The sequence below is a fragment of the Nicotiana tabacum genome, chromosome 14 (assembly GCF_000715075.1).
Source record: "Nicotiana tabacum cultivar K326 chromosome 14, ASM71507v2, whole genome shotgun sequence".
NCBI classification, from domain to species: domain Eukaryota; kingdom Viridiplantae; phylum Streptophyta; class Magnoliopsida; order Solanales; family Solanaceae; genus Nicotiana; species Nicotiana tabacum.
In genome coordinates this window covers 105,988,694-106,002,601 of record NC_134093.1, presented here as the reverse complement: position 1 = coordinate 106,002,601, position 13,908 = coordinate 105,988,694, and the positions used below count along the sequence as shown (strand labels likewise).

General features: G+C 35.7%; 1 protein-coding gene across 1 annotated transcript; it reads left to right on the top strand.

Annotated features, from left to right (window-relative positions):
- Positions 1–8,611: 8,611 nt before the first annotated feature.
- LOC107832379 (G-type lectin S-receptor-like serine/threonine-protein kinase RKS1) lies at positions 8,612–13,392 on the top strand. The gene is made up of 7 exons (XM_016660220.2): positions 8,612–10,102; positions 10,181–10,309; positions 11,016–11,215; positions 11,326–11,536; positions 11,633–11,870; positions 11,972–12,119; positions 12,984–13,392. The coding sequence occupies exons 1-7, from the start codon at positions 8,812–8,814 to the stop codon at positions 13,290–13,292; spliced, it is 2,526 nt and encodes an 841-aa protein (XP_016515706.2). The 5' UTR covers positions 8,612–8,811; the 3' UTR covers positions 13,293–13,392.
- Positions 13,393–13,908: the final 516 nt, after the last annotated feature.

Below are 13,908 nucleotides of genomic sequence, written 5' to 3'. Positions count from 1 at the left end.
ATTTTACAAAGGTTTCCTACACAATGCTTCAAACTAAGCTAAGTAGGAATTACAAGTAAATTACTTTGACAAAAATGCTACACAACTAAGTATATATGATAACTCAATACATGAAACTGGTCCTTCGTTATGTTGCTCTTTGTTCTTGACACCTTGAATGTAAATTGCAGGTTGGCAATACACTTGAGAGAGAGATTTTTTCAATTCTGGAGTGTGAAAGTGTGTTGTTTTTACTTTGCTTCATGTTAATATTACATAAGTGATATCACTTGAATGATGCAAACATGTTTGGTACAAAGGCATTCCCCAAAAAGTAACTGCTCCACTATTGCGTGTGTGCAGAGGAACAGTTGTAGTCACTTTACAGTTGTGGGGAGTTGACCGGTACTGTCAGCAAGGGAACTGATATCGATCTGAATGTTAGAACATGTCCCAGACTTGAGACTTGTTGATCTTTGAGAACTCAGGGGATGTGGAACAGGTTCCCCATCTGGTTCTCAACAAAGTTTGTTAAATCATCAAAACATAACAAGACACATAACTTATCAGTTGGGCAGCCAAGAATTCTCATACCCAGAAGATGAAAGTGGCAAAAATGAGGATGTTGAGATGGATGTGCGGGCACTCTAGGCTGGATAAGATTAGGAATGAAGATATTCAGGAGAAGGTGGGCATGGCTCCCATGGACGACAAGATGAGGAAAGCAAGGCTTAGATGATTTGGACACATACGGAAGAGAAGCCTAGATGCCTCGGTTAGGAGGTCAGAGCGGTTGACATTGGCAGTTACGAGGAGAGGTGGAGGGAGGCCTAAGAAGTATTGGGGTGAGGTGATTAGGCAGGACATGGCACGACTTCAGATCTTCGATAACATGGCTCTTGATAGGAAGGTGTGGAGGTCGAGCATTAGGGTTGTAGGTTAGGAGGGAGTTGAGCGTTTTTCTACTTTGTACCGGGCACGGGGCTAGGATGATAATGTGTCGCCTTGGGTTGTTAGTGGTTTATGTAGTTTTCACACTATTTTCTATGGCATTACTACTGGTTATTGTTATCGTTTTCCCATCTATTTTCTGTCTCTTACGATGCTGATATTATTTTTCTGGCTTCTGTTGTCATCACTGATCTATTGTCTATCGTTTATTTTAGTCTTCTTGAGCTGAGAATCTTTCGGAAATAACCTCTCTACCCCTCCGGGTAGGGGTAAGGTCTGTGTACACTCTAACCTCCCCAGACTCATTTGTGGGATTTTACTTGGTTGTTGTTATTATTGTTGTTATATTAGAATACCATTATATTGTCTGCCTCACCTTATATCCTTGCCTGAGTCTCACAAACACCTTTAACAAGTAATATGTAAGGTATGATTAAATGTGACAAATGGGCGAATCATATCGAACGTGGGCGGGTCGAAATCAGGTTAGGCAAAAACGGATAAAATATCTAATGCATTACTGCTAAGTTTTTATTCAAACTTTTTCACACTTTTTGAGACCTCTAGATGTCTCTCTCAGGTTAAATTTATAACAACTTCCCTGGGAAGTGCTTTTGTACCCTAAAGATTTTGGTCCACTAAAAATATGCATTGGTGACTTAATCTGTTTGCTGTTCGAAATTCTGGAATTTCCTTGGTTTAAAAATACAGAGATATTGCATTATTTTAGCTTGTTTAAGAAAGTCAAATAGATATACAAATTCATACCAAAACAAATATAGAAACACATTATGGACATCTCCAAAAGAAATGGAGAATTTTATTACAGGCCGATGGGAAAATTGACGAGGAAACCAATTTAATATTTGTTAGGATCGGGAACCCGGGTAGTGCAGAATATAGCCAAACAACGGTATACTGGCAATAACAAAGACAATGAAAGTTGATAATAACGACAATTAAAGTAGATAAAGAAGACACAAATTTAACGTGGTTCGGTCAAAGTGACCTACGTCCACAAGCGTAGAGGAGCAATTTACTATAACAATAAGAGTGCAAAAGAGAGCACAAAATTAGAGTAAACACTCTAATTAATCCCAAATACCCTAAGAGAATAACCTCACAAGATCACTCCAAAGAAAGGGTTCACACAAGTGCTTCCCAATACTAACTCTCATACAAAACACTCTTAATAAAGGAAGAAACAAGAATTGAAGACAAGTCTTGTTGGTGTGTCTAAAATGAACTAATAGCCTTCCCTTTTATAGACAAAAAATTCTTGGCCTCTTAGGTGTAAAAGAAGAGATACAACTTGTGCAAATGATATCCAACACACAATGCAATATTTTTGGATCCCAAAGAATATTGCCAACAAAGTCTACACTTTGCAAAGATATTTATGCTTATGTGATATGGACTCCATTAGCCAAAATAATGGTCATATTACAAATCTCTACCTTGGCCTAATTTTGAATGATATAGTAAATTTTCTCCACCTTCTCCGCAAAAGCCCCAATGGGCATATGTCAAAATTTAATGCCATCAAAATCAGACAAGTTGTCTGATACCGAAACTGTAGTAAGGCCTATAATAGTGGATCCCAATAAAGTATACAACGATCAGATCTGTGTGCTTTCATGATCACAAGAGCACCATGAGAAACTTTCAGAACTCCACCTTCACCTGTGTACTTACACCCAAGAGATTCTAGAGTGCCCAAAGAGATGAGATTTTTCTTCAAATCAGGAACATGTCTAACATCAGTGAGAATTCTCACCACACCATCGTGCATTTTGATTCGGACTGTACCTTTTCCAAAAACTTTGCAGGCAGCATTGTTGCCCATCAAGACAACTTCACCTCCAATAGATTCATATATGGTAAATAAATACCGATTGTGACACATATAATAAGAAAAACCCGAATATAAAATTCACTCATTGTTAGATTTGAAACTATTATTAGTTGCTAAAAAAATAGTTCTCTCAGTCTCATCAGCAGCTACACTTGCTTCGGCAATGTCAGTATTTTTGTGCTCATTTTTCCTTTCCCTATGCTTTTCTTTACTTTTCGGCTTATAACATTCGGAGATATTGTGACCTTTCTTATGACAATAGCGACACTCTAAATTATTATATCTGGATATGAAGTCGGATTTGCCCCTAACAAATAAGCCAACTTCCGCTTGAGTTCCACTAACTTCCCCAGTAATATCACTATCTATCTGTTCTTTTAATTTTAAGATAGATTTAATATCCTTATAAAAGATATTATCCTTTGCATAAAGCATAGTATCTCTTTTATGCTTAAAAGATGAGGGTAGAGAACAAAGCAGTAATACAGCTTGATCCTCATCTTTAATTTCAGCATCTATATTACTCAAATCCATAAGAATGGAATCAAAGGTGTCAAGATGAGAGAGAATAGAGGTACCTTCATCCATACGAATTGTATAAAGTTTCTGTTTCAGGTAAAGTCTATTTTCCACCGTCCTCTTCATATATAAGGTTTTCAATTTTTCCCACATACCTTTAGCTGTGGTTTCTACAGAAACTTCACGTAAAACCTCATTTGAGAGATTTAAATGAAACCTGCTTTTGTTTTTTGTCTATGATGGCAAACTCCTTGTCCGTCATTTTATCCGATTTCTTCTCCTTTCCTTGCAACGCCAAGTCTAAGCCATCCTGAATTAGGATAGCTTCCATCTTTAATTACCACATTCCGAAGTTTGCACTTCGGTCAAATTTCTCAACATAGATTTTTGTTAGAGTCATTTTGGCTATTGAAACTAACCCGGTTAGATCCGGCTCTGATACCAATTTATTAGGATCGGGAACTCGGGTAGTGCGGAATATAGCCAAATAACGGTATACTGGCAATAACAAAGACAATGAAAGTTGATAACAACGACAATTAAATTAGATAAAGAAGACACAAATTTAACGTGGTTCGGTCAAAGTGACCTATGTCCACAAGCGGAGAGGAGCAATTTACTATAACAATAAGAGTGCAAAAGAGAGCACAAAATTAGAGTAAACACTCTAATTAATCCCAAATACCCTAAGAGAATAACCTCACAAGATCACTCCAAAGAAAGGGTTCACACAAGTGCTTCCCAACACTAACTCTCATACAAAACACTCTTAATAAAGGAAGAAACAAGAATTGAAGGCAAGTCTTGTTGGTGTGTCTAAAATGAACTAATAGCCTTCCCTTTTATAGACAAAAAAGTCTTGGCCTCTTAGGTGTAAAAGAAGAGATACAACTTGTGCAAATGATGTCCAACGCACAATGCAATATTTTTGGATCCCAAAGAATATTGCCAACAAAGTCTACACTTTGCAAAGATATTTATGCTTATGTGATATGGACTCCATTAGCCAAAATAATGGCCATATTACAAATCTCTACCTTGGCCTAATTTTGAATGATATAGTAAATTTTCTCCACCTTCTCCGCAAAAGCCCCAATGGGCATATGTCAAAATTTAATGCCATCAAAATCAGACAAGTTGTCTGATAGCGAAACTGTAGTAAGGCCTATAACAGTGGATCCTAATAAAGTATACAACGAACCAGATCTGTGTGCTTTCATGATCACAAGAGCACCATGAGAAACTTTCAGAACTCCACCTTCACCTGTGTACTTGCACCCAAGAGATTCTAGAGTGCCCAAAGAGATGAGATTTTTCTTCAAATCAGGAACATGTCTAATATCAGTGAGAATTCTCACCACACCATCGTGCATTTTGATTCGAACTGTACCTTTTCCAAAAACTTTGCAGGCAGCATTGTTGCCCATCAAGATAACTCCACCTCCAATAGATTCATATATGGTAAATAAATACCGATTGTGACACATATAATAAGAACAACCCGAATATAAAATTCACTCATTGTTAGATTTGAAACTATTATTAGTTGCTAAAAAATAGTTCTCTCAGTCTCATCAGCAGCTACACTTGCTTCGGCAATGTCAGTATTTTTGTGCTCATTTTTCCTTTTCCTATGCTTTTCTTTACTTTTCGGCTTATAACATTCGGAGATATTGTGACCTTTCTTATGACAATAGCGACACTCTAAATTATTATATCTGGATATGAAGTCGGATTTGCCCCTAACAAACAAGCCAACTTCCGCTTGAGTTCCACTAACTTCCCCAGTAATATCACTATCTATCTGTTCTTTTGATTTTAAGATAGATTTAATATCCTTATAAAAGATATTATCCTTTGCATAAAACATAGTATCTCTTATATGCTTAAAAGATGAGGGTAGAGAACAAAGCAGTAACACAGCTTGATCCTCATCTTTAATTTCAGCATCTATATTACTCAAATCCATAAGAATGGAATCAAAGGTGTCAAGATGAGAGAGAATAGAGGTACCTTCATCCATACGAATTGTATAAAGTTTCTGTTTCAGGTAAAGTCTATTTTCCACCGTCCTCTTCATATATAAGGTTTTTAATTTTTCCCACATACCTTTAGCTGTGGTTTCTACAGAAACTTCACGTAAAACCTCATTTGAGAGATTTAAATGAAACCTGCTTTTGTTTTTTGTCTATGATGGCAAACTCCTTGTCCGTCATTTTATCCGATTTCTTCTCCTTTCCTTGCAACGCCAAGTCTAAGCCATCCTGAATTAGGATAGCTTCCATCTTTAATTACCACATTCCGAAGTTTGCACTTCGGTCAAATTTCTCAACATAGATTTTTGTTAGAGTCATTTTGGCTATTGAAACTAACCCGGTTAGATCCGCTCTGATATCAATTTGTTAGGATCGAAAACCCGGGTAGTGCAAAATATAGCCAAATAACGGTATACTGGCAATAACAAAGACAATGGAAGTTGATAACAACGACAATTAAATTAGATAAAGAAAACACAAATTTAACGTGGTTCGATCAAAGTGACCTATGTCCACAAGCGGAGAGGAGCAATTTACTATAATAATAAGAGTGCAAAAGAGAGCACAAAATTAGAGTAAACACTCTAATTAATCCCAAATACCCTAAGAGAATAACCTCACAAGATCACTCCAAAGAAACGGTTCACACAAGTGCTTCCCAACACTAACTCTCATACAAAACACTCTTAATAAAGGAAGAAACAAGAATTGAAGGCAAGACTTGTTGGTGTGTCTAAAATGAACTAATAGCCTTCCCTTTTATAGACAAAAAAGTCTTGGCCTCTTAGGTGTAAAAGAAGAGATACAACTTGTGCAAATGATGTCCAACGCACAATGCAATATTTTTGGATCCCAAAGAATATTACCAATAAAGTCTACACTTTGCAAAGATATTTATGCTTATGTGATATGGACTCCATTAACCAAAATAATGGCCATATTACAATATTGATAGTGATACTTCAAACTTGCCTCTCCCTTTGGTAACACGACCGTTTTCATCCACATTCGACTGCTTGGACAAAATTTGGCCAGACAAAACTGAATTTTCCACTCACATGTTTCCTAAATACATTCATGAGATAGGTCCCATTCATGGATCATGTGACAATTTTGTTTGTTTAGAAAAAATGATTTTAGAAACAAAGACCACATTAAGTTTAATATTAGTGTTGGTTTATAAGCAATGATTATTAAATGGATGAAGTCAAAAGAAAGAAAGAAAGAATCAGTACAAATTTAACTCCAAGAAAAAGTTAAATAAAATAACAGAGATGTTAATTTCACGGATGATTATTAAACTTTTTACTTTATTGCACCTTATTGCACCAAAGTTGCTATATTATTTTTACAATAAAAAAATGTTTATGTGATATACACCTTTCGTATGAATAATTTTTACACCACTAGGTCACACTAATCTTCTGTAGTAGGTAATCTATCTTACTTTCAAGACTACAACATTATGCATCTATAGCTATAATATACATCGTAGCTAAATATGAAAATATTCGTGGCTAAATACTTTAGCTACAAAAAATAATAATTTCCGTAGCATTCATAGCAAGAAGTAGCATAACTAAAAGTCATCAACAAACTTTAAATAGTGAGATCACAAATTTCACTTTTTGAGGAGGCTTACCTATTTCTATCCTTTTGGTGATTTGATGTGCTAAAAATAGTTTACACTAGCAATGTATATAACTTAAACTCATAAGAAATCAAACAATTTTACTTAAATATCAAGTCACTAAACATTATTTATAACAAAGAAATAACTCAACTTTGCCTAAGTATCGCAATCTTTTTTTTTTTTTGCACAAACATAATTTATATTAGGCAAAGATCACGCAGGCTGAAACTATTTATATCGGTAGCCGTAAAAATATATAAAATTTTGTAGGCGACTATTTAATGGCAATTTCCATTTATATTTTCTTGATAGAAATCTTAAATCTCAAACGAGATCATTACCCGATGAAGTATGAGGTCCTAAACATGTTCTCAACCAACACACATTCAAAGCCTTAGGACCCACGGGTCTCCTACGTTAACAATTAATTATACAGAGAGAAACAGACAACAGTAAATTGGAAAAACTGCAAATAATGTACGTACGTCCTCCATCTAGAAACAGTACAAAAGCATTTAATATTCATTAGGTTGGGTAGATGTGCTTTATTTACAACAAGCTTTTACAGTGGCACTAGTATGTCAACTAGTTAGCTCGAAAGGTAATAATCATGGATTTCACATAAAATAGATCTCCACTTTTCTTTATTTTCAAATATTTTTTTCAAATTTGACCAAAAACAAATAACAAATTTGGTTGCGAAGGTATGGCCTAATGATCAATGACGTACGTAGTATGAAAATCAAGAAAGACTAGACTACGGTTTAAATTTTAATAGACGAAAAAAAATGTTTCTCCCTCCCTTTCTTTAATGTATTGATGAAAAATTTAGAACTGAAGAAAGAAATGAAGATTTTTTAAACTTGTCGTCTTAAATCTCCTCTCACACTTCTTAGCAGCAAAAACATGTCATTAATGCTAAAATAAAAGTTTAGAGTTAAACTATTTTTAAATATAGAAAGATGACTAGTCTTTTTTGGAATAAATTAAAAGGAAAAGAGCATAAAATGGAATAGCGAGAGTAGGTGATTTCTTCCCATATATTTAGACCTTGGCTGATAGAGTTACCTGTAACCAAGGGCGGATCTAGCAAAGGAGCTACCGGTTCACCCAAATCCAATAGCTCAGGGGCGTAGACACCTTGTCCCAAGCGGTGTCACACCGTTTTGTTTTTTTTTTTACTAAATATATATATGTGTTAGATAATAAGAAAAATAAAAATACGGGGTAAAAAAATAAAAATGATACCACTTATCGTTATAGTAATTTATTCAGTTATTCAAATGGTGACACAGCTTACAAATTTTTCTGCTTACGCTACAACAATAGCTTTAGTTGAAATCCAATAGCTCAGGGGCGTAGGTGCCTTGTCCAAGCGGTGTCATGTGACACCACTTTGTTTATTTTTTTACTAAATATATATATATATGTTAGATAATAAGAAAAATGAAAATACGGGGTAAAAATATAAAAATGATACCACTTATCGTTATAGTAATTTATTCAGTTATTCAAATGGTGACACTACTTACAAAATTTTCTGCTTACGCCTCAACAATAACTTTAGTTGAAATCATGTATATGTGTTAAAAATCAAACTAAATAAGCATAAATAAACACAGAAAATTAGTGGGATATGATAGAATTCCGAGTGTGAACACATAAAGTTCAAATCTTTAATCCGCTTCCGCCACTACCTTTGGTGATAATATGGGTCCCTATCCAGCTAACTTGCTGCTATCTTATGGTATAAGAGAGCAAGGATATTCAATGTATTCTGTTTCATTTAAATTCATGTATTGAACCAAAGAGCTAGGGCAAGTAACTGTAGAAAAGCCATGTCCCAAAAGAAAGAGTTCTTGATAATACTAATAGTATTTATCTTAGTTCTTGTCCCATTCTGTACTTCCACTGATTCTATTTCCTTCAACCAGTCTTTAAAAGATGGAGATTTGTTAATCTCTTCTAAGAAATCTTTTGCTCTTGGTTTCTTCAGCCCTGGAAATTCCAACAAAAGATATATTGGAATTTGGTACAATAATGTCCCTGAACAAACTGTTGTTTGGGTTGCAAACAGAGACAATCCCATCAATAGCACATCTGGGATTCTCAGTATTAACCCCACAGGAAATCTTGAAATACTTGACAAAAAAACCAAGAATTTTGTCTGGAAAACCAATATTTCTTCAGCCAGTATAAGCGAAAAATCCTACTCTGCTCAGCTTTTGGATACAGGTAATTTTGTGTTGTTTCAAGACTTAAAAAAGGAAGTTATTGTATGGCAAAGTTTTGATTATCCTACAAATACTATACTTCCTAACATGAAATTTGGGAATGACAAGAAAACCGGTTTGAACCGGTCTCTAACATCTTGGAAGTCGATGGAAGACCCCGGTTCAGGTGAGTATGTGTACAAGATTGAGATAAATGGTACAGTACCACAAGTTTTCCTGTACAAGAATTCTAACAGGATATGGCGAACCGGACCCTGGACTGGTCTTGGCTGGAGTGGTGTACCAGAAATGAAACCTGGATATATTTTCAGTATCAACTATGTTGATAATGATAGTGAGGTCAGTGTAACATTCAGTATGCGCGACTCTGCAATCTCAAGATTAGTATTAAATGAATCAGGGATGATGAATATATTGAACTGGCAAGAAAGTGCTCAGAAATGGGTTCAATTTTGGTACGCACCTAAGGACCCGTGTGATAACTATGTACATTGTGGCAAAAATAGTAATTGCAACTTGTACAATTTGGCTGAATTTGAATGTAGTTGTCTTCTTGGGTACGAGCCAAGGGATAATCGGTCATGGTACCTGAGAGACGGTTCCCATGGGTGTTTGAGAAAGAAAGACGAAAACGTTTGCAAAAATGGCAAGGGGTTTGCAAAATTGACCAATGTGAAAATCCCGGATACATACACTGCTATTTTAAACAAGAGTATGGGATTGCAAGAATGTGAGCAATTATGTCTGAATAATTGTTCTTGCACTGCTTACGCGAGTGCTAATGTTAGTGTAGGAGGAATTGGATGCATTACTTGGTATGGTGACTTAATAGATACAAGGGAGTTTACAGATGGTGGCCAAGATTTCTATATCCGAGTATCTGCATCTACTTTGGGTAGGATCTATGTTGTGTGGCTATATTTGCAATTTGAATTATTTATGTGAACAAGTGGTTATAACACTTTTCTTTCAGCTCAATTCTTGGAGAAATCAAATGGCTATCACAGGAAAAGAACTATAGTGATTGTAACAGTGTGCATTATTGCAATACTCGTAGCACTCTCGATTGCTTGTTGTTTGGTAATATGGAAAAAGAGAAAAGGTAAGTATGTCATTTTTTTAAAAAGTATATCATTCTTTACAAGTGTGCTTGCCTTGGTCGAGGGTCTCTGGAAATAGTCTCTCTACGTGCACAAGGTAGGGGTAAGGTCTGCGTACAAACTAGCCTCACAAGACCCCACATGTGGGAATATACTAGGCTTATTGTTGTTGTCGTATATCATTCTTTACAAGTGTGCTTGCCTGGGCTGAGGGTCTCTGGAAATAGTCTCTCTACGTGCACAAGGTAGGGGTAAGGTCTGCGTACAAACTAGCCTCACAAGACCCCACATGTGGGAATATACTAGGCTTATTGTTGTTGTCGTATATCATTCTTTACAACTGTGCTTGCCTTGGCCGAGGGTCTATGGAAAAAGTCTTTCTACGTGCACAAGGTAGGGGTAAGGTCTGCTTAGACACTACCCTTACAAGACCCCACATGTGGAAATATACTAGGCATGTTGTTGTTGTCGTATATCATTCTTTACAAGTGTGCTTGCCTGGGCTGAGGGTCTCTAGAAACAGCCTCTCTACCTGCATAAGGTAGGGGTAAGGTCTCCGTACACACTACCCTCCCGTGACCTAACATGTGGGAATATACTGGTCGGGCATGTTGTTGTTGTATATCATTCTTTACAATTCTTAGTCCAAATCTTAGAGTATGACATCAATTTCGGTGAACCTAATTTGTGTTAATGATTCATGTACAGATAAAGAGGACCAGTTCACCAGTTTGATTACTTTGAAAAGGAATTTAGCATCATATGAGAACTCTTCAAGAGGCAATGAGATAGATGGAAGTGAACATGTTGATGTGTTAATCTTTGATCTAAACACTATTATTTCAGCCACTGATGATTTCTCCGATGCTAATAAACTCGGTGAAGGAGGCTTTGGCAGTGTTTACAAGGTACCTCTGAGATTCTATTAAGTTAATTTGTAGGCTCCATTTGGTCATGTTTTGATTATTTGTTTGTTAAGCCAATATTACTTGAGAACAACCTTGAATCTTGACTTCAGGGTCAGCTAAATAATGGACAAGAAATAGCTGTCAAAAGACTTTCAAAAACTTCAGGGCAAGGAGTTGAGGAATTCAAGAATGAAGTAACGTTAATCGCGAAAGTACAGCACAGAAATCTTGTGAAGCTTTTAGGATGTTGCATACAAAAAGGAGAGAAGATGTTGGTATATGAATACTTGCCAAACAAAGGCTTGGACAATTTTATCTTTGGTAATGACATGAAGCTTTCTTAAATAAGTATTTGGTTAAAATTTAAGCATGTTACAAATGGAATGCTAATGTGTGTACTTTCAAATTCTGTTACAGATAAAACTAAAGGGTCTCAGTTAGATTGGAGAAAACGATTTGAAATCATTGTTGGAATTGCACGAGGATTGTCATATCTTCACTACGATTCTCGAGTAAGAATCATACATAGGGATCTTAAAGCGAGCAACGTTTTACTAGATGCCTCTATGCAGCCAAAAATATCAGATTTCGGAACTGCTAGAATTTTTGGAGGTGATCAAATTGAAGCAAACACGAATCGAGTTGTTGGAACATAGTAAGATCACTTTTATGTATGCACATGTGTGAATTTTGCTAAGTATAAGCATATGAGATTTAGAAATGGTGGAATGTGACATTGCTATTGGTTTGTTTCAGTGGTTATATGTCGCCGGAATATGCAATGGAAGGGCATTTTTCAGTGAAGTCTGATGTTTTCAGTTTTGGAGTTCTGTTGTTGGAGATCATCACAGGAAGGAAGAACACTACTCATTATCAAGATCATTCTTTAAATTTAGTTGGAAATGTAAGACATCTCTGCTGCAAGTATTCACCTTTAGTCCTTTATCATTGCCTATTACACTAACTTAAAAAGAAATAGATTTAACTTCTATACGCTAACAAGAGCGAAATATGTTTACACAAACTATGCATTTGAGCATGTTCTTAGCAGGTAACTTTTGTTATTTTCTATGTAACTAATCTCGCTTTTCATGGATAGTTATTTGTAGTCTATGTTGCTCGGACTCTCTAGAAATGTCGTTGAGTACGTGTTGGATCCTCCAAAAGTAGTGCATTTTTGGAGAATTTGACACAGGTGCAGCAACATGTTGGAGAGTCTAACATAGTTGAAGTTGTGTTTTGTATGATCTATTGCGTGAAAAATCTCATGTATTGTCAGTGTATAAAAGTTAAAATCAAAAGAAATACCCTTTCTATACTGTTTTATATGACACTCTTAGAATGACACCTTTCAATAATTGAAAATTCATTAATTTAAACTTTTTATTTTATCCTTAATGAGATGTACTTATAGCTAAAAAAGAATGTCATGATATGTTTAATATTACAAGTTCAAGATACCTTTAGTATGTGCCAAAAGTCTTTCTTAAATTATGTATCTGGCCAAATACTGTCATATAATAATACAACGGAGAGCGTATCTTGTTTTGCTTTCGCCCTTTGTCATTGCTCTTGAGAAGGGATAGTTGCAGGAAATATGGACGGAGACAGGGTGGTGGAAGGGGTCCGAACTCTTTCGCCAAAAATTACATTATGTATATAAGGTTAAAAGTATATATATATATATAAAAGCTATTGAATCCCCTTAATTTCTTCGTATAATTCGGTCGTTGGCAACAAATGTTGATTTTGTACTTCCTTTTTTCAGGTTTGGGATTTCTGGAATGATGACAAAGCTATAGAAGTAGTTGATCCCTTATTAGGGGAGTGGTATGAAACTGGTGAAGTTTTAAGATGCATCCAAATTGGACTTTTGTGTGTTCAATCATATGCAAATGACAGGCCAATTATGTCTGAAGTGGTGTTTATGCTCTGCAATGAAATAAAACTAGCTAACCCTGGACAACCTGGTTTTGTATTCAGATCAAGAAATTCTTCTTCACTTCCTTACTCATCATCAGCTAGTGTTGGAACATCTGTAAATGATACTTCCATTACTACACACCATGCCCGTTAACGCTTCCTTTAGGTTATCTATACTGGATTTTTATACTGTCGGTGTAATTTAACTTGTTATATCTGGTTACTTGTCTTAATTTCAAGGTAACTAGTTTAACTTATTATGAACAATTACTTTCCGCTATATTTTAGACCTAATAGTGTAACAATTCTTTTACATTGTGTATATAGAAGTGAATGTAACTCTTTGCAAGGCGCTTGTCAATTGGCACAACCAAGGTAGGGGACGATTCACGGCGTGTGTCACTTAAACGTTTACAAGTTACAATATCCATTGTTTCTCTGACAATGTCTATAAAATAGGACCGCGAAGACAATCCACCACTAGAGCTTGATTTGCTCCTGCTATGCTCGCTCCCAACTGTCTTCTTCCCGTCATGCATAAAGATCTTTCACTTTACCATCGCAAGCTCCTCGTTTTCCTTCTTGGCCAGTTAGTCTAACAATAGGGTAAATAGCCTATGATATTTCAGCTCAGTTACAAAAGGATTACTCCTTATATGTTACATACTAATTCATCTTAAGCTATTTAATGAAAGAACAAATAAGTCTACTGGCCAGTTTTGCACTCAACAGATGATGAGAATAAGCTCTTTACAAAAAATGATGTGTAA